Source organism: Ahaetulla prasina, chromosome 1 (genome assembly GCF_028640845.1).
Source record: "Ahaetulla prasina isolate Xishuangbanna chromosome 1, ASM2864084v1, whole genome shotgun sequence".
Classification (NCBI taxonomy): domain Eukaryota; kingdom Metazoa; phylum Chordata; class Lepidosauria; order Squamata; family Colubridae; genus Ahaetulla; species Ahaetulla prasina.
Genome location: NC_080539.1, coordinates 332,951,738 through 332,973,559, shown reverse-complemented (window position 1 = coordinate 332,973,559; position 21,822 = coordinate 332,951,738). Strand labels below are relative to the sequence as shown.

Below are 21,822 nucleotides of genomic sequence, written 5' to 3'. Positions count from 1 at the left end.
ACTCAGTTAGGTATTGAACACTTAATCTTCAATTTTCAGTGTACATCAGTTAGGAAAAGTATTTATAAGATGTGCAGCACTACAAATCTGAAAAGGTCCTTTGAAGCAGGCAACGAATACAGTTAGTCCTTGACTCACAGTCGCCATTGGGACCAGATTTCTAGTGATAAGTTATTACGGTCATAAGTCAAAACACCCACATGAACAAAGCAGATTTTCTGACTTTTTTGCAGTAGTTATTAAACAAATTACTGTAGTTATTCAGTGAATACACAATTGTTAAATGAACATAAGAGCAAGCCTATTTTTCTGAAGGGTGAGGGGTTTTTTGGCCAGAAACTGCACCAAGAGCCTAAAATACAGTCTGTGGGGGATGGGACATTTTATAATAGCCAGAAGTATTTTATGGGCTCATCTTAACTTTAAATGGTTGTTATATGACTGGTTCTAAGTCAAAGACTACTAACATATTGTTGGTGCTTCCTTGCAAAAGCACCTTTGTCTATGCTGGAGGACCTTTTGGTCTTCAGATATCAAGGACTACATTCCTAACTATATAAAAGTTCATAGCCTTCCCTTTTAGTGTTTATGTACCACTCATGGTGGGATATAAATTTTGGAAGAAGCACCCTTCCAATGCAGAAATTGCAGCGGCTAGCAAAGTTTACTATCAGGTAGTGCTTGACTTACAACTTCAATGGAGATTGCCTATACAGTTATTGAGACAGTTGTAAAGCAGGTCATCACATGATCAACCTGAGTTTATGATTGTTTTTACAGCAGTCATTAAGCAAATCACCAGTCATTAGGTGAATCTGGTAATTACGTGAATGCTGCAGTCATTAAGGAAACCATTGTTCATTATGGGGCATTTTTGCAAAAAGCTAGAAGTAAAAACCAATTTTAGTCAAAAGCATAATGAATTGCAGTCACATGACCATAGAGTGTTACAAATGGCCATAAATGTGGGCCAGTTGTCAAGAGCCCAAAATGCGGTCACATGACCATTTTGGACCCAGGTGTTCAGAGCTGGGTTGTAAGTACCTTTGATGAGGGAGATCTTAACTTAATAGTTGCTGACCGGTTGTAAGTCATTCTCGCCTTACTTTATGTCATTAGGTACTCATATAGTAAAAATATATTGTTCATTCTGATAGCAGCTTTTCCATTGAAGAAATTAATAGAGTCTGTCTCCTGTTAAGATTCGCAGGTGAATAGTGCATGTGCACTTACTCAGCAAATTCTGCTAAATGAAAGAAGAATTGGTTCTATCTGAGCTGAATAGCGAGTGGCAAGCTATTTTTACAAGTGTGCAAAGTTATTTTTGTATTAACTCAGTAAAAAAAATGCTCGGGAATATTCTTTGCTCTGGGTTTTAGGGGTAATATAAGATGGAATAAACATATTTCTTTGTCAAGGAGATTTATTTTGTTGATTGTACTTAGTAACTGAAGTTTGCAAACTTTATTAAAATTATCTATTTGGAGAATATGTTCTCTCGCTGCCAAATGTTAAATAAAAAGATGTAGATAATTTACTTAAGTAACCAAGATACTGCAGAATCTATAAAGTCATCTGTGGAACTTTAAAATTCCAGCATAATTAGAATTGGACTTCCTCCTTTGGGACTACACGGGGGAATAAAAAGCTGTATTATTTTAAAGCAGTCTCATTAGGAAGGCTGAGAGGTGGTTTCACCTGTGGAATGGATACAAAGCCATTTGCAGAATTCTAACTTCAGATTTATTGTGTATGCCAAAATTACTATGTTTTAATATCAGCACAGTATTAAACATAAAACCTAAATTTGTGTGTAAACAGTAAATCAGTTTCTTGTTTTTCTAATGTTGCTCTGGCATTCTTTTTCGTATTGAAAAATACCTAGTCCTATAGAATTTCACAGTCTGTTATTGAATTCTTTCCTATCCTTGTATTTGAATGCACCTTGGATTTCCTTCTGATTTATTTTCAGCTTTGTGAAAGTTGTCCATCCTGTCCTCGAATCTTGGGATTAACTGCTTCCATTTTAAATGGAAAGTGTGATCCGGCAGAGTTAGAGGAGAAGATTCAGAAACTGGAGAAAATTTTAAAGAGCAGTGCTGAAACGGCAACTGATTTAGTAGTTTTGGACAGGTATCTTACCACAAATTTGACTGAACGTTAAATGTCATTCATGAACATGATATGGAAAGGATAAATGATATGTATATATCTAGAATGTTAGCATTTGATTTTCATAATTTTTAATGGAATTTTAAATTTCTTTTGATAATGTCAGCTTGCGTATTGTATCTTTACAATCTCATAGTTTTTAAATAGCATACAATGTTTTAATTATTAATGTCTTGCATTTATCAACTCTGAACAGTTATAAACAATTTTTTTTGTTTTTTCATGGAAAAGATATACTTCTCAGCCATGTGAGATTGTGGTGGATTGCGGACCATACTCTGACAAAAGTGGGCTCTATGAAAGATTGTTAACAGAGCTGGATGATGCGCTTAGCTTTCTGAATGATTGCAACATATCTGTACATTGTAGAGAGAGAGATTCTATCTTAATTTCTAAGCAGGTATAGACAACAATTTATGCATCATTATATTATTAAAATTGCTTTATTATATTTTAAGTCATAATTTCATAAATATTTCTTTATTTATTCACATAATTTTTGTATTAATAGCTAATTAGTTTAGGAACTTAAGATAAACTCTCTGTAAATCCTAAAGATCAAACCTGGGAATTTTAAAAATACATAAGAATTGTACTGAAGATTAAGTTAGAGCAAGTTGCAGAATTCTCTCCTAATATTTTACTAGAAATGGTCAAGAAACAATAATATGAAATGTATAATTTGTTAATAAAATAAAAAAAATACTTTGGATTCTCTTGTTTGTTTTTAAATAGTTGTTGTAAAACCTGTTCCTTGTTGGGCTAGCTTGTTTTTTAAATATTAATTTTAGGATATGTATAGATTATATAGTTATATAATTAGTCGGGTGGTTAAGGTGCCAGATTAGAAACTAGGAGACTGAGTTCTAATCTTGCTTTAGGCATGAAGCCAGCTGGTGAATCTAGCTCAAAACATGAGGTTCAGGTGAAAAGCCAATCAATCAATTCCTGTCAGAACCAATGGATCAAAACCCAGTTTATTCCCCCCCCCAAAAAAAAAGCAGACTCTGCATTTTAGGAAAACACTAGGAAGGAAAAAATATCTATATAAGTGAACTATGGCAACTGAGTTCCCTTAAACCTGCAGGAATAGAAATTAGGAGGACAAAAGAAATTTTTTGGTATTCATACATTCTAAATCTATTCATTACCCCAGTATTGTGATGTATTTTTCCTCATTTTTTCTTGCATATTCATTGTTTATTCTAGTATCTATACTACGTTGAAAAATAAAGATATTAAAACTCTGATGTGAGTCATATTTGATTTGTATTAATCATAATTTACTCAATTTCAACCTGAGAAATGAATATGCAGATACCCTTTTGAATTCTTATGAAATTAATTATTGATTAAACTAATAATAGAATATACACAAATGCATTTGTGTGCTATATTGAATTGATAAATTTTTCTTTGGTTACAGATACTGTCAGACTGCCGGGCAGTGTTGCTTGTTTTGGGACCGTGGTGTGCAGATAAAGTAGCTGGGATGATGGTGAGAGAGCTACAGAAGTACATTAAGCATGAGCAAGAGGAGCTACACAGGAAATTTTTATTGTTTACAGATACTTTCCTAAGGAAAATTCATGCACTCTGTGAAGAGCACTTCTCTCCTGCCTCACTTGACCTGAAATTTGTAACCCCAAAAGTAATAAAACTGCTTGAAATCTTGCGCAAATATAAACCCTATGAACGGCAACAATTTGAAAGTGTTGAATGGTATAATAATAGGAATCAAGACAATTATGTATCTTGGAGTGATTCTGAGGATGATGATGAGGATGAAGAAATAGAAGAGAAAGAGAAGACAGAGACTAACTTTCCTTCTCCGTTTACCAATATTTTATGTGGAATTATTTTTGTGGAACGAAGATACACTGCAGTTGTTTTAAACAGGTATATCTCTTTAACAAAACAAAAAGTATTGTATTTAGCAAAAGGGCATAGTATTAATTTATTCAGCCATTCAATAATACACATACTAATCACTTAGAAAAGGATACATAGACCCACAGAAATGTTCCTTGTTTTAAAATCTCATTTAGTGATGTGTATTCCTACTTTGATATATTCCTACACTGAAGAAATGAAAAGATTGAATTTAAAATTTAAATTTTCCTTTTAAAAAAAAATCCATGGGGCAGAAAACTACCATTCTTTGCTAATTTTTCTTCAGCATAGTAATTCTAGTTTCCAGATTTCTATGGTTCAATTTGTTCATTACTATCAAAAAACACCATGACCTTGTATTTGAAATGGCCAACAGCTTCAACTGGTTAAGCAAGAAACCAAGAGACTAAGTTCTAGTCCCACCTTATATATGAAAGCTGGCTGGGTGACTTGGGGCCAGTTACTCGTCCCAATTCATGTTGCAGGGTGGTGTTTGTAGGGAAAATAGGAAGATAAAATATTAGATATGTTTACTGTCTTGAATTATTTAATCATATTATTTAGTATAATTAATTAGAATCAATATAACAATATTATAAATAATAGAATATAATAGAAATAAAATAATATAATAATATTTTAATAATAAAGGCAGGATAAAAATGGCTATGATGATCTCTGCTATGTTTTAAATTTCTACAAAGGATTATTCTCTTCATATTCAAGTTCATTATCTTATTTCTTTAGCTGAGACAACAAATAAATTGCTATAATGAATATTTCTCTTTTCTGCTCTCTTTTGGTTGCTAAAATTTCCCCTTATATAGTTAGCCTTATGGCTCAGTCAATATGCATTTTTTCAAAATCCAGATAATCAATATGTAGTATTCTATTTGCTTCACATGAAAGAAATAACCAGAAGGCTTGAAAAAACCTGAGAACCTGTAAGAGTACAAGCCTCTTTCATAATTTTAAAAAAATCCTAAAGGAAACTCCAAAGAGAACCAATTAAGACTATGTTCAGTCACAAAAGAATGCTAAATGGTAGACAAGGAAGAAAGCAAATGAATTGAATATCTCTAGCAAGGTGATGTTGTTCATGCAGAATCCTCATCATCTTGAGAATAATTTTACAACAACAAAAAGTTTTTAACTATAAAATGCCTAATTGTTCTAATTTCTACTTAATTTTATATTTATTTTTCTGAAGTTTTTCTGGCCAAAACAAATTTATGTTATTCCTGATTCCTGATTAAATCCAGTTATTATGGATTACATGAAACTTATTAATATCCGTATTTCATGCAAAAAGTATGAATTAATATTTTAAAGATTTGTTTTAAGTAAAAATTACCTAATTTGGGGAAAGTCCTTTAGTTTGTGTGAACATATGTAGAAATGTGCATGTGTATTTTTATTGTTCACTGTATGCCACAAATCAGAAAAAACAAATTCTTGAAAGATGTCAGATAGGTTCCTATTTCTGTCAGTTTCCCATATTTTTTTAATCTAAAAAATTAAAACTTCACTAAATTTTTAGGAAGATTTTAACATACATGAACCATACTTTTTTATATTAACCTTTTCGTTTCACATGTAAGATATGAAAAACATGTTCAACATAAGATATGAAAGACATGTAAAACATTCTTTGTCAGTGGACTTGAGTTTAAATAACTTTTAAAAAGTTATTTAATGAATGCAACCTGTGTATATATCCTGGTAAGAAAATCAGTTACCATACCTCTATTTTCAGTATTGTATATCTCAAAAATTCTTATTTTTTTTTCAACTTTATGCATCTTCCAAAATATGTGTAGGTTGATAAAAGAAGCTGGCAAACAAGACCCAGAGCTGGCTTACATCAGCAGCAATTTTATAACTGGACATGGCATTGGAAAGAATCAGCCCCGTAGCAAACAGATGGAAATAGAATTCCGAAAGCAGGAAGAGGTAACTTTAATGAAAATAATTGTATATAAATGTGGTATATTTTCTTGCATTAGAACCCTTCATTAAAAATTCCTCATCTTGAATGTTGTGAATATCAGTATATAAAAGGAATGTGTTTAAAGCTTCTGAAATAAATTATATATCTGTATTTTTAAAAATAGAAAAGTAAGACCAAGCATTCGTGCCTTCTTCAATGATAGCATTTGACTTAATATTAAGAATTAAGATTGCTCTTGAAAATATTGTAGTGTAAAACAAATACTTTAGCAGCAATAGCTGCTGTTTCTCCTCCTCTGTTCTGTAATCCAATTTGCTGTTTCTGTAAAATCAGTGTAAATATCCTCTTCCCACAATTTGTGGATTGTGCACCAACCATACAATCCATATTGGTTCCTGATTTAGCCTCAGAACAGTTTGGAACTATCTTCCATTTCTGATTTCAACCTGAAAGCCCATTGAATAAGGTTAGGAATATCTGTGCATGCGTGTGTGTGTGTACGCACATCTGTGCTTGTAGTACACGTGGCTCTTTTATCTCAATTTTCTATTCTTGACGGAACAGATGAAATTTGCAGACAAAACTTTCCCTTGCTGAGATCAAGCTTGACAATTTCACTTATTGAGATGAGATTTTATACTCATGTTTTTAATGGTCAAGATGAGATACAGAATAGAAAGCTGTAAAATAATTCAGCAGAGTTTTGACATGTGCGATTGATTTTTTTCCTTTATATCGTAGTCTCTTTTGAAGGGGTATTATACATTTAAAATATTCTATCTTCACTTGTCCCTAAAGCAAACAATCTATAAAATCTTAGTTTTTTCAGTTGGTATCAAATTTGAATGGATTATGGCTGTGGAGTTCCTATAGAGGGACTTGACAATTCAACATTTTTCTAACAAGCATCCAGTTCTACATTTCAAGATCTGATAACACACATACACCCAAACTTTTTCTCATGATTCTGCTGCTGAGAAGGAGAAGAATCAGAATGAATACCAGTGTGTCATGGTACCAGAGTTGAACTGGGGAGAACTAGGTGCTGAAATGGTCTGATGATAGAAACAACATCAATAAAACTGTGATTAACAATAGGATCTACGCCTATAATTCTCCTCCTCCTCTCCTCCTTCAGTGTTTTCATTATTCAGAGAGGTTAGGCAGAAATGTATTCTATTTTGAGTAATTATCGTAGGACTCTAGTCCTCCAATACTAAACGAAGTACCAGAAATGTTCCAATTGAATTCATTTTAGAGGGGTTCTGTTTCAGTTCATGTATTTTCTATTTATCCTAATAATTAACTCATTCATTTAACTCTTATTTTGTTTGTGTCATATATAATAAAATGTAGCTACCAGACTGACATTTTTAGTCCAGAAAATGTAGATAGCTTTAATTGTACAAGCTAGGCAAATGTATCAATCTTTTTTTGTACCTGGATCATGCTTTAAAAAGGACGGTAATAGTGAAACATGGTTGTTGTGTTTTGTCATGTAACTATAGCTATTCTATGATTTTTTTTACTTTCAAGCATCAGCTTTAAGAATTTTTAAACCATTAAACTTGAGTGTTAAGTGTCCATTTGAATGAGACTTACAAGCTATTTTATAAAATAGGAGTAGATGTTTAGAAAACTAAGTTTGTTTTCTTTTTTATTACTTTAGATACTCCTAGTTGCTAGTTCACTGAACTGAAATATAGGGATCTTAGAACTATATTGGCTGTAACATTTTTTAATTATTTTATTGCTTCTGGGGAAATTACTGCTTCTTTGCTCATTTTGCTCTATTTTCCTGGAAAATGGAAATGATTAATATTTTAGTATTAACTAATATGAATCATTTGAAATAATTATATTTCTGTAACCAGACTTTGTTCATATATAGTTAAATACAGTTCAGAATTTCCATTATTAATAATGTTATCATTAATGGCAGAAATTTCCAATACAGTTCTTTCAATGAGCTTGTTTCAATAAACTAGAAATGTATTTTAGTGTTTGGTCTATTTTATTTTTCAAATGAAGCAAATGACAGTAAGTGAAAGAACCAATGGGTAATTTTTAGCTCATAGATGAGAACATAGCACTAGTCTGCTACTCGTTAAAGCTGCCAAGAAATCTTGGGAAAAGAGACGGCTTGTGTTTGAAACACCTTTTTGGAATTAAAGCTGCAGTTTGATCAAATTTTAGGAACGCTTTCTCTGTGTTCAGTGACAAGAAAATCTGGAGAGTCCTGGGCTTACATTTTAGAATATATTGAATTTTAGACAAGTGACAAATAAGTGGATTCTACAAAAGCATTTTAAAAATAATGCAGCATAACTTGGGGAACAAAAACAAAAACTGATATTAACATGTGAACTAAAGAATTTATCAATTATTTTCCTAAAATTAACTATTCTCTAAAATTATAATCTGTTATCTTTGTATTTCTATAACTTTTTATTCATTTTATTGAAATTTTTAATTTTATTGAGGAAGAAAATTAAAATAAGTTTTAAAAACTATAACTTTTATTCCAAACCATTGGACTATAAGTAAAGTTCTGCAAGTATTGGAATATTAAACTTTTGTGAAGATAATGGCTTTACAACTGATGGTCTTAGAAATATGTCTTCTTGGTTACTTTGTAGGTTCTTAGAAAATTTCGAGCACATGAAACCAACTTGCTAATTGCAACTAGTATTGTAGAAGAGGGTGTTGACATACCAAAATGCAATTTGGTGGTTCGTTTTGATTTGCCCACAGAATATCGTTCCTATGTGCAATCCAAAGGAAGAGCCAGGGCACCAATCTCAAACTACATTATGTTAGCTGATTCAGACAAAATTAAATGTTTTGAAGAAGATCTTAAAACCTATAAAGCGATTGAGAAGGTATGTAAAAAGAAGTCCATGTATGTTACTGAATCATAAAGGAATTGATTGGGGGGTGGGGTGTTTATTTGTACAAGTGTTATCCTTTTCCACTTCCAAATACCCGAATGGCTTACAGTATTAAATATTGGAAAATTAGAAACAAAAATCAATTGATACAATTAGCTTGATGCAAGGTAATATGATCTTATTCATCCCAAAATGCTTTAAAAGACCTGCTTGTATGCTTCTAAAAATGTGAAATAGTGATTTAGGAATTTAATTATCAGACAATAAACTTTTCTTAAAAGTGGAAGAAATGCAAAGAAACAACAAGGGATCCACACCAGAAGATCCACAGAAAGATGACTAAATACAGTAAGAAAGAGATCTAGGATTTTCAGATGAATTAATAACTAGCTAATAGACATCTCTCAATATACTGGTTCTATTTTTTATTTATATATTTATAAAGTTAAAAACATTTTATATATTTATTCACATGCACACTCTGCATAAATGCTTTAAAAGAGGTGTTTCAAAATCAGCAATTTGTGCATGCATCCAGTTGGAAAGATAGTTGGGAGCAATTTCTGAAGCAGTTATGCCAGTCCTTTTAAAGACACAAGTGGTTTAACTATTGTAAAATAGTACTTCATATTGTTCCTGCATATTCCAAAGCAGTTCTTTTTAAACATTTGGAGAACCGAAATATTTATAAAAATTACAGAAATTAATTTTTATGCTAATACTCATAAAATAGTACACAAAAAGATTCTGATCTATCAATTATCTTTTTTCCAAGAGAAGCCGAGTAATCTAAACATTAATTGTCTCTGAGTCAGTATTGTTGATTTCTTTTTCTTAGCTGGAATGAACTGTTAATGTTGGTGTGACCTCTTCCATGCTAGTGATTGTGATAATTCTTCCCTTAAAAGGGCTGGGAACTAATACGAAGTTAGTAAAGATAGTAAAGCCCATAGATAATCCCATCCTACCTTAATTATTCTTAAAATATTCTGTATCTTTCAATTTTGCTAATAATGTTTATCTCAAGGCTAAATTTATATACTGTTCTTACCGTTCTCTATTAATTGATTTATTTTTAAGATTCTGAGGAACAAATGCTCGAAATCTGTTGATATTAGTGAAACAGAAAATGAGCCTATTATAGATGATGATGACATCTTCCCACCATATGTGTTGAGGCCAGAAGATGGTGGTCCAAGAGTCACAATAAACACTGCTATTGGGCACATTAATCGGTATGGTGACTATTGTTTCCATATTTAGCTCTATATTTCATATGCTATAAAGCAGTCTTTTAATTAAATGCTGATAACTGTATATGTTTTAAGCATTTGTCTATTTTGGTTAAACGAAAGATTTTATGTCTTACAAGAAATAAAACAACCAAATCCATTATTGTTCCATTATTATGTTTTCTGAAATATATTTAATATTGGAGGATGGGGGGGAATAAAATGGAAGAGAGGTATCAATGTAAATTTAAAACAGATATTCTTTCTGAGCTTGCTTGATTGTTTGCTTGTAGGCATTTTATTACATGATTAGATAACATCAACTTGCTATACTAATGATGTTGGGTATTGACACATCTGCAAGCAAACTACCAAATTCAGGGTGCACAAAGGACTCCCCGTCATTGTTCTTAGCTAAATCTTGGGATACTAGTGGATAGTATAGTAAGAATGCCAGATCTGCATATAATAGTTATGAAAAAGGAGTAGTTCATGTTATGACTAATTGAAAAAAAAAATATAATTAATGATATGTGAATTATGTTTATAAATCGAGAACTTTCTATAAGAAACATTTTTATTAGAAAAGGTAGACTAGTGGATTATTTAGCTGGGAACAATATTGGGTACATGTTGGGCTTTTCATAAAATAATTCATGACATGGGAAAAAGTAGACAGAATTTTTTCCTCCCTTTCTCAAAATACAAAAAAATATTTACTGTGGCTGTTTGAAAATAGTTTTAAGACAATCATTCAGGACAAACATACATAATTATATCATATAGGATATAACTAATTATACATCATTAAAAAAGGACAACAAAGAATGTTCTTTCTGCGCCAACTCAGTAAGCTCAAACTGCCCAAGGAGCTGCTGATCCAGTTCTACAGAGGAATTATTGAGTCTGTCATTTGCACCTCTATAACTGTCTGGTTCGGTTCTGCAACCCAACAAGAAAAACACAGACTTCAGAGGATAATTAGAACTGCAGAAAAAATAATTGCTACCAACTTGCCTTCCATTGAGGACCTGTATACTGCACGAATCAAGAAGAGAGCCGTGAAAATATTTGCAGATCCCTCGCATCCTGGACATAAACTGTTTCAACTCCTACCCTCAAAGCAGCTATAGAGCACTGCACACCAGAACAACTAGACACAAGAACAGTTTTTTCCCGAAGGCCATCACTCTGCTAAACAAATAATTCCATCAACACTGTCAGACTATTTACTGAATCTGCACTACTATTAATCGTTTCATAGTTCCCATCACCAATCTCTTTCCACTTATGACTGTATGACTATAACTTGTTGCTGGCAATCCTTATGATTATATTGATATATTGATCATCAATTGTGTTGTAAATGTTGTACCTTGATGAACGTATCTTTTCTTTTATGTACACTGAGAGCATATGCACCAAGACAAATTCCTTGTGTGTCCAATCACACTTGGCCAATAAAATTCTATTCTATTCTATTCTATTCTATATACTGTATGAAGTATGTAATTCATACTTAATGTGTTGGCCTCTAAATTGGATGGCTGTAAAAAGGGATTAAGTAAATTTATTGAGATGTGATGGGCTATTGATCTTGAATTTGTTGCATCCAAGTTGTGAGAAGCATCCACCAAGTACTATTTCAAAGGGAACAATGTTAGAAGAAGGGTATGCCTCCCTCCTGCTTCCAAGCAACATAGAGGCAGCTGCTTGACCACTATGAGAAACAGAATATTAGGTTGAGGAGGGTTCTGGGCCAACAGTGACCACAGCATGATAGACTTTTGTCTCAATATACGCCCTTACAATAATCTCCATAATAATGGTATACCAAACTACAATTTCAAAAAAGCCAACTATGACCTTATAAACACCGACCTCTCATCTCTTGACTGGTAAAATCTATTCTCAACCTGTATCACTGCTGAAGACCACTATAGAGTTTTTCTACTTGAAGTCAATAGAGTCATTAAACTATATGTACCACTAACTACCAACAAAATCAGGAAAAACAAATTACCCATATCAATAAAAAAGCTCCAATCCAAAAAAAAATCCCTCTGGTGAAGAAATAAAACTGGCTATGTAGCCAACTTTAAAAACCGCTACAAAATTATATGCCACCAAATAAAGATTGAATGCACCAATTACCACATCAAACAAAAAGAAGACCTTCTGCGCACAAAATCCAATCACACTTTCTATAATTTTGTAAATAACAAACTTAAAGACTCGAGATCCATCCTACCCCTAAAAGGATCTAACGGTAAAGAATGTAATGATGAAACAGTTAAAGCAAACCTCTTTAACACATTCTTCGGCTCAGTCTTTGTTAACAGTAATGGCTCATACCCAACATTCCCCAGTCATACCAACAATGATTACAACGATCTAACACAAATAGATTTCACAGAAGATAATGTTGAAAAGGCACAGACTGAAACCATCTCTATCTATTGGACCTGATGGTCTTGTGCATACTTCTTAAAAAAGCTCTCCACTGTTATAGCAGAACCCCTAAGCATAATCTTTGAAAAATCTTTCAGGACCAGCTCCCTTCCCAAACTATGGTCACTAGCCACGGTCATCCCTGTCTTCAAAAAAGGAGACCCCAGCTTAGTTGAAAATTACAGACCAATTTCTTTATGCTGCGTCACCTGCAAAGTAATGGAATCAATCATTAACCAATACATCACCCTCCACCTAGAAACAAACAACCTACTCTCTAATAAACAATTTGGTTTCAGAAAAAATTTATCCTGTAATTACAACTTCTTCACTGCAAAAACATATGGACTACAAATCTCGATTAGGGCAAAGCAGTAGATGCCATTTACATAGACTTCTGTAAAGCTTTTGACTCAGTGGTACATGACAAAGTTCTTCTAAAACTAAAATCCTACGGCATCTCTGGACCCCTCCATAACTGGATAACTGCATTCCTGTCAAACAGGCAACAAGTAGTCAAAATAGGCAGTGCCCTATCAAATCCTATTCCTGTCAATAGCGGTGTCCCTCAAGGCAGCGTTCTAGGACCAACACTCTTCATATTATACATTAACGACCTCTATGACCATATTATAAATAATTGTGTTCTCTTCACCAATGATGTTAAACTATTTAACACTACCAACAATGCGGCTACCCTTCAAAAAGTCCTTGACTTTGTGTCGGAATGGTCAAAAATTGGCAACTCCAAATCTCAACCAACAAATGCTCTGTCTTACACATTGGAAAAAAGAATGAGAACACTAAATACAAGCTTGATGGACATTACCTTGTAGATGACCCTCACTCGGTCAAAGACCTTGGAGTTTTCATCTCAAACAATCTAAGTGCCAAAGCCCACTTCAACTCAAAAGGCTTTAAGAGTTGTAAACCTAATCTTGAGTAGCTTCTTCTACAGAAAGATTACACTACTAACCAGAACATACAAAACATTTGCTAGACCAATTCTCGATTACAGCTCACCTGTCTGGAACCCACACCTCATTTTGGACATTAATACAATTGAGTCTGTCCAGAAATATTTTACAAGAAGAGTTCTCCACTCCTCTGATCACAACAAAATACCTTATGCCACCAGAGTTGAAATCCTAGATTTAGAAAATTTAGAACTCTGCCGCCTTTGGCATGACCTGAGTATAACTCATAAAATCATCTGCTACAATGTCCTTCCTGTTGAAGACTACTTCAGCTTCAACCACAACAATACACGAGCACACAATAGATTTAAACTTAAAGTGAACCGTTCCAATCTTGATTGTAGAAAATATGACTTCAGTAACAGAGTTGTTAATGCCTGGAATGCACTACCTGACTCTGTGGTCTCTTCCCAAAATCCCCAAAGCTTTAACCAAAGACTATCTACTGTTGACCTCACCCCATTCCTAAGAGGTCTGTAAGGGGCGTGCATAAGAGCACCAGCGTGCCTACCGTTCCTGTCCTAATGTTCCCTTTGGTTGTATCCAATTCGTATAGTTATTTCATGCTTATACTTATATATATTGTTGTGTTTGACAAATAAATAAATAAAATAAATAAATATGCAGTAAAACTGATCTTATTACACACTTGCCATAGTTTTTCTGGTTTATTGTGATATTACTCAATTAACAGATACAATTTTCCAGTGGGTATCATTTCAATCTTGGAAACATTCCAAGATTCTCTTGTTTATTGTCTTTATTGCCTGTCTACTTGGGAGAATTGTACAGTATTATATTTAAATCAAACCATTTAACTGTGGATGAAAAGCTTAGAAATAATTGCAAACTATTGACATCCATTTGCCTGTTGATTTCTGTTAACTTGTGAATAGCCATAAAATGTCATTTGCTTTTTTAAATGATACGTTTATGTTTATTTTTTTAAATGTGTCAAATAGGTATTGTGCTAGATTACCAAGTGATCCATTTACTCATCTGGCTCCGAAGTGTAAAACTAGAGAGCTTCTTGATAACACATTTTATGCAACACTTTATCTACCTATCAATTCTCCTCTTCGAGCATCAATAGTCGTAAGTATTTTGTTTGTTTAGACTAAATAAATTTTCCCTCTGACATGGCTTGCAACTTGTTTTTCCTGCAGTGCATAACTTTATTTATTTATTTATTTTATTAAATTTTTATACCGCCCTTCTCCTGAAGGACTCAGGGCGGTGTACAGCCAAAATAAAATACAGAATATATACAATTAAAAGAATTTAAAATGAACTATTACTAAACGGCCGATAATTTTAAAAATTTAAAAATTTAAAATATTACTAAAACCCCAATTTAAAATCAACTGTTTATGCCAGTCCTGCTTGAATGAATAAATATGTTTTTAGCTCACGACGAAAGGTCTGAAGATCAGGCACTTGACGTAAGCCAGGGGGGAGTTCATTCCAGAGCGTCGGTGCTCCCACAGAGAAGGCCCTACTCCTGGGGGCCGCCAGCCGACATTGTTTGGCGGACGGCACCCTGAGAAGGCCCTCTCTGTGAGAGCGTACGGGTCGATGGGAGGCATAAGGTAACTTGCTGTTATATGAAAGATTTACTCTGTGCTAAGTAGCTGGTCCATGAAATTTATACGACTACCAATATTCCCAGGTGTCTCAACTGGAAGTTGATCGATCAAATGGGGTAGACAGTAACTGAGGTCTTGAAAGCGTTGAAATATACATACTGTTGCAAAGAAGGAGGTTTACTTTTTTCTCTCTGTTTGAATTAAACTATTAAAGCTTGAATGACAGGATTATGTGCAAAAATCATAAGAAACTCTAGGGCTAAGTTAATATTTTTTTTAATTAGCAGTATAGAAGCATCTTAGTGTAGAAAAAATAATTTATTTTCCTTTCATATTCAATATTCAGTCTAAATAGTGATATGTTTTGACATTTGTTTTTTGCAAAACAGTTATTGGCTATATTTGGAATATATAAATAACATCTGTTCTGTGTAGAGCTGTTATTTTATGTTCTTAAACCTGTCCTTTATACACTTACATATTTTTTATGCATGACAGGTCTTAGTTACTAGAGAGTCAGTATAGCATATTAGTTGAGGTGAACGTCCAGGTGTAAGTCCACCGCAGCCATGCATGCTTATTGGGTGACTTTGAGCCTGTTAGGCTAAGCTGCTGCCCAGTATTGCTATGGGGGTACGGGTGTCTTGAAGAAAAAAATGCTGTGTATTTCACCATGAACTCAAGAGGGAAAGATAGTATATTAATCTAACAAACAATAACTAAAATGAGAAATGAAAAAAGCAATAAATTTGATTATTATTTATTGATAGGAAATTTTTAAAGATTTGCTTCAAATTTTATTTCTAGGGTCCTCCAATGAGTTGTGCGAGATTAGCAGAAAGAGTTGTCGCTCTTATTTGTTGTGAAAAATTGCATAAAATTGGTAAGTATAATTTTTAGAAGCAATATCATTTATTTAAAGAACATCTGATACTAACTTGACCCTTATTGTTTTTTCTCTTTTTTAAATGTAGAGGGAAAGAAATATCTGAAAATGCCATTTTAGTTTTTTTTGAACTGGCAGTGTTAGTTTTTACTAATGGTCGTTTTTAAATTCACTTTTATAGTTTTCTACTAACCATCATTTTCATATCTAACCTTTGCACTTAGTATTTTTCTCTGGTGGAAATTCACCTATGTAATTATAACAAGAGTATCTAGTATCGTGTGCTTAGTTACTTGAATTCTTAGCACAATTTGGTTTTCACATTCTTGGTCCTGGCAGACAATAGTAACAAGTATCAAGAAAGTCTAGTATTTACTGTACTGACAATATTGGCAGTAAGCTTAGTTCTCTGTTCACCTCCAACCTCCATCAGTTGTTTAACGGCTAATATGGGTATGTAGCTCCACATTTATTTACTAATTTTCCCATTATTTGCTACTTTCTTTTCATCCTACACAATACAAAAATTGTATTAAATATGAGACTGACTGATTTGTCTCCCAAGGGCTGAGAGAGAGTGACTAATTCAAAGTCACCCTGCTACCTTTCATGCCTAAGACAAGACTAGAACTCCTGGTGTTCTAGCCTGATGCCTTAACCTAGTGATGGCTAAACTTTTTGCTGTTGCGTGCCAAAAGCGGGGGTCGCATGCACACATGTGCCCACACCCGTAATTCAATGTGTCCCTCCCACTCACACATGCACACACGATCCCCCCCTCCCCCCCCACATTCTCCCAGCTTTTGGCACACAATGGCCCAGTAGGCCTAGAGCGTGTTTGGAGGTTCTAGCAAGGGAGCGCAGCTATCGTATACCCTTGACCGAAGATTGGTACTCTCCTTCTATCTGGGATGGTCGTCCTCTTCCACCTCTTCTTCCACCAAAAACGGGCCTGTTTTTTGCAAAAATGGCATTTTTGCTATTCCCCAGTCCCCAGGAGCACTCTGCAGGCCTCCCAAACCCTCTATGCGCCCCATTTTTTGCAAAAACGGATCCATTTTTTGCCTGTTTTTCACAAAAATGGGCATTTTTGCCTTCCCCCCAGGAGCACTCTGCAGGCCTCCCAAACCTTCTGCATGCCCCGTTTTGCACAAAAATGGATGAAAAACGGGGCACGCAGAGGGTTTGGGAGGCCTGCAGAGTGCTCTTGGGAGCTGGGGAGGGCAAAAAAATTTTTTTTCTTACTAGCCTCTTTGAAATCTTGGTGCGTCTTATACATTGGTGCGTCTTATAGTCCAATACTTTATGGATGAAGAAATTATTTCTTAATTATGGAATTACTTAATTTATAATTTGTTCTTTATTTATATTTTAGGTGAACTAGATGATCACTTGATGCCTGTTGGAAAAGAAACAGTAAAATATGAAGAGGAACTTGATTTGCATGATGAAGAAGAAACCAGTGTTCCAGGAAGGCCAGGTTCTACAAAACGAAGGCAGTGCTACCCTAAAGCTGTTAGTATAGTTCTATGGTTTTGATATATATGACTGTATGAAACAAAATGTTATAAGTTAGGATAATTATGTAGTTACTTACCAAACACATATAAAGTAACCAAAATATCTTTACAATTCCCAAGGTGTTAATGTCACAACTTTTGAACACCCCTAATGTTTCAAAATTGACAGTTGAAAAATTTGACATGCCCAATGTATGTTTAAGATTTTTCTGACTTGAATAGGAGTATACTGATTTTTTAGCATTTGCTAATCAGAGGATCTTGTAATATTGAAGAAAAATTGTTTCTGTTGTGGACTGGGGAAACCATGTACACTTCTGCATCACAATAAGAAGGGTAGAATAATATTTCTTATATGTTATAAGAAGATAATTTTTCCAGTGGGACCCAAAGGAAATGTTTGAACAAGAAATTTGGATGCACAAAAAGACATTTTTCCATTTCACACCTGCATGACTTTCATTTCATTATTTTCTCATTTATACATAAATTACAGTGGAGACATAATAAAGTGATGTTTAATTTTTTTCTGGTATGAGATGAAGCATTATCTTTGGTGTCATATGAATACTGAGGAATATAACTGCTGTGTGCTATTTTTTGTGTCTTTGGATGAAAAATAGGATACAGAATCAGTATTTAATCATTCATTACTATGCTGAAGTCCAGTGTTGCAGCCACATGACAGTTGCAGCTTTGGATATGATGTGGTTAAGGAGAAATTGTAGAATAGAGGACTGTACCATTTTGTATTTGAACATATAGCACTTGTTAGCAGCAATTCAAATCAAATGCATTTGTTTTAGAATTAGGAAAAAGCTTGGTCAACTCCACAAGCCAAAGAAAAGAGACATCATATTTAAAGAGTTGCCAACTAGTGCTATCTGAATATCTGCCTTGAGGCTGAGTTTTTGTCCCTTTGAATCTGGTTTGCTGCCCAGTCCCTAGTAAGGTATACTATTTGGGGGAAATATTCAAATGTTATTCTAGGGGAATGAAAAGAAGAAGGTATAATCCAAAAGAGGAACAAATTAAAGTAAATATGTTTTTTGGATTTTGAAGTGTTGCAAACAAATGGGAAACATCAGGTAATTACACTTTTTATTTGTAAAATCTCATTGTCAAATTTGAAGCTACTTTTACTGATAGTTAGGAGGAAATTGTGTCTATAACATATTAGATCCTTGGTCTATCCAGCATTGTGACAGCAACAATACAGATTTCAAGCAAGAGGCCTTTCCTAGCGTTACCTGAAGAAACCAGGACTGAATTTGTAAATTACAAGAATTTTAATTATAAGTTACCTTTTTGTCCAAAATAGCTTAAATAGAATCCTTAGTAAGACTCACTAACTTACTGAATATTGTTATTTTCTAGACTAGAGCCTCTTTTACTTCATTCCATTTTAGTTCTTTAGTTTTATTTATTGTTTTTTTTTATAAACTGGTTTCAAATGGTTTCATGATGGAGAAACTATGCATCAACTTTTTAGCTGCCAGTTATATAAATCAATAAATCACAGACAACTTGTAATTTAATCCTGCATTCTAGTTTTTAAAAATAATATGTATATGCAGAGATAATTTATTTAAAACCTGTATTGTTTCTATGCATCACTAAGGACAATTTTTATTTAAAAAGCATGTTTGTTACACTATGTCTATAGATTCCAGAATGTTTGAGGGACAGTTATCCCAAACCTGATCAACCCTGTTACCTTTATGTAATTGGTATGGTCTTAACTACTCCTTTACCTGATGAGCTCAACTTCAGAAGACGAAAACTATATCCTCCCGAAGATACTACAAGATGTTTTGGAATACTGACAGCCAAACCTATACCTCAGGTAATTAAATGCACACATGTACATGCATTTCTCTTTCTTTTTAAATTGGTTTTTAGGTGTTTAAGCCAGTGTCTTACATGTAGAACTCCATATTTATGGAACGATTCTTGCTTATCTTACCTGTCAGAGTTACCTAATTAACTTTTTAAAAGGACTGATATTTATGTTTTGAAATGTTTGAAATATTGTAATAATAAAATGATCCAGATCAGAACCTCAGTTTTACATCACTATTTTAGAGTGATACAGTTTATTTGGGAATCTTGTGAAATAGAGAATATAGTTACAGACATTGTCTCTCTGTAAAAGAACTTGCTCATAGAAAGAAAATGCTTTTATATTATGGCAGGCTTTCTAAATCTTATGCTTTCTTATTTTTCTATAATTAGTACTTATTTTAAGCAAGGCCTTCTATTGCAGAATGCATATACATGAATTAAACTAAATCCAGATTAATATTTCAAATCAGACTAATGTATGCCAGCATTATGTTCTTTCTGGTTCCTGCATATCTTCCAAAGCAAGCATATTTCTCAAGCAGGGGTATAACTTCGGACACAGTCCAGAAGCTACAGCTAATACAAAACGGGGTGGCAAGATTTATGGTGAACATTCTCACTAAACTACAGTAGGGAACTTTAGGGAGCTTTCTTGCCCAAGAGGTTCACATGACCCCAGCATTTCTTTTATTTCCAGACCTACTTAAACCAATAGTATTTCAGGATGCTTTCAGCCCTTAGTTTATTTGAGGCCTATGATAAAATTGATGATTTCTTTAGTTTTTACATTGTTGTTCTTGTATTCCTCCCAGAATAGGTTAGGATTGGAATAGGCTATAAAGGATACTAATAAATATTTATGCTTAGTTACGTACAAGCCACATATGCTCCTTAATCCTTTGCATCAAGAATTGCCTTTCTAAGGTATCACCTTATAAATAATAACATTGCACAAGAAAAACAAAAAATGTAAAGGTTACAGTTATTTGAGAAATTGTGATAGTCTTACAAGAAAACTATAAAAATACATGGACTTGTATTTGCACAAATATTCAGATTATAATATTCGCTCCTACGGCCACCATTCTTAGTTCTTGAATGAATCTATTACATTTTTCTGACAGTTTTCAATGTTAACCTGACATTAACATGGATTTGTTTGTGTGTTTGTGATCTATAATTGTATGTTTGTAAATATATATATCCTTATGCTGGTTTGAATATTAGATGTACTTTGATTATTAACAAGGGACACAAATTTTAGCCTTTTTGTAGCCATCTTACATTTACTTTGGTTGGTTTGTTTACCTAGATTCCTCATTTTCCTGTATATACCCGCTCAGGAGAAGTGACTATATCTATTGAGTTAAAAAAATCAAGTTTCACTTTATCATTACAAATGCTTGAGTTAATCACACGACTTCACCAATATATATTCTCTCACATTCTTCGACTTGAAAAACCTGCACTAGAATTCAGACCCACTGATGCTGATTCAGCCTATTGCGTTCTACCTCTTAATGTTGGTGAGAAAAGTGCTGTTTTATTTATTAATTAAAGTTACATACAGTTGATGTGTTATTTAAGTGGCCATTTGCATACACAGAAGTCTTTCCACATGTGGAGGAATTGTTTAATATCCTTTAAATTGTTTAACATCCTTCAACAATCCTTTATGTTGGAACATTTTGCAGAAAATAAAACTGATTTGCAACACAGCCATAAAAATTTAACAAATAAAGGGATTTTGCCTTTTAGTTGTTTTAGATTTTGAATATTAATTGTAAATGCAGAAGCGTGAAAAGTACTATAGTATATAAAAATTACTCTTTAGAACAATATTTCAGGTTGGCTTCTTTTCTTCTGAAATATTGATTACCACCAAAAGCCCTATGGTGTTGTAAAATTTATTTTGACAAAAACTATTGGGGACTATTTACCATTTAAAAATATGTGCTAAGAATCTGAAAATATTTTCAGTTTTGAAATTCAAATAAAATATTTTGTTTTTAAGTTGATGGCTCCAGCACTTTGGACATTGATTTTAAATTTATGGAAAATATTGAGAAATCGGAAGCTCGTACTGGCATTCCCAGTACACAATATACAAAAGAAACACCATTCATTTTTAAATTGGAGGATTACCAGGATGCAGTTATCATTCCAAGGTTAGTATTTTCTGAACATTGAAACAAATATCTATTTATATTTAAAAGTAGCTAGTATTTTTTCAGCTTTTAATAGTTTAATGCAAACATTAGAACATCCTATAGTGATCAAGTCTGATTTACAGGAGTTGGAGTCCAGATTTCTTGAAAAGGTTACATGTCAAAGTAAAAAAAAAAGTTATCTCAAGTAATAGAGTATTAAATCACTTTTGTTGATCCTAATAATTGCATAGTGTGAAGAAATGCCCAT

General features: G+C 33.3%; 1 protein-coding gene across 2 annotated transcripts in view; it reads left to right on the top strand.

Annotated features, from left to right (window-relative positions):
* DICER1 (dicer 1, ribonuclease III) overlaps positions 1-21,822 on the top strand; it is a 41,272-nt gene that overhangs the window by 4,630 nt on the left and 14,820 nt on the right. For both annotated transcript variants that reach the window (XM_058162623.1, XM_058162624.1), the window contains exons 5-16: positions 1,973-2,133; positions 2,404-2,572; positions 3,599-4,071; positions 5,886-6,018; positions 8,656-8,898; positions 9,988-10,142; positions 14,530-14,662; positions 15,961-16,036; positions 17,415-17,554; positions 19,226-19,405; positions 20,717-20,930; positions 21,419-21,572. In XM_058162623.1, the coding sequence (XP_058018606.1) occupies positions 1,973-2,133; positions 2,404-2,572; positions 3,599-4,071; positions 5,886-6,018; positions 8,656-8,898; positions 9,988-10,142; positions 14,530-14,662; positions 15,961-16,036; positions 17,415-17,554; positions 19,226-19,405; positions 20,717-20,930; positions 21,419-21,572 (2,231 nt within the window). The remainder of the gene's footprint in view (positions 1-1,972; positions 2,134-2,403; positions 2,573-3,598; positions 4,072-5,885; positions 6,019-8,655; positions 8,899-9,987; positions 10,143-14,529; positions 14,663-15,960; positions 16,037-17,414; positions 17,555-19,225; positions 19,406-20,716; positions 20,931-21,418; positions 21,573-21,822) is intronic.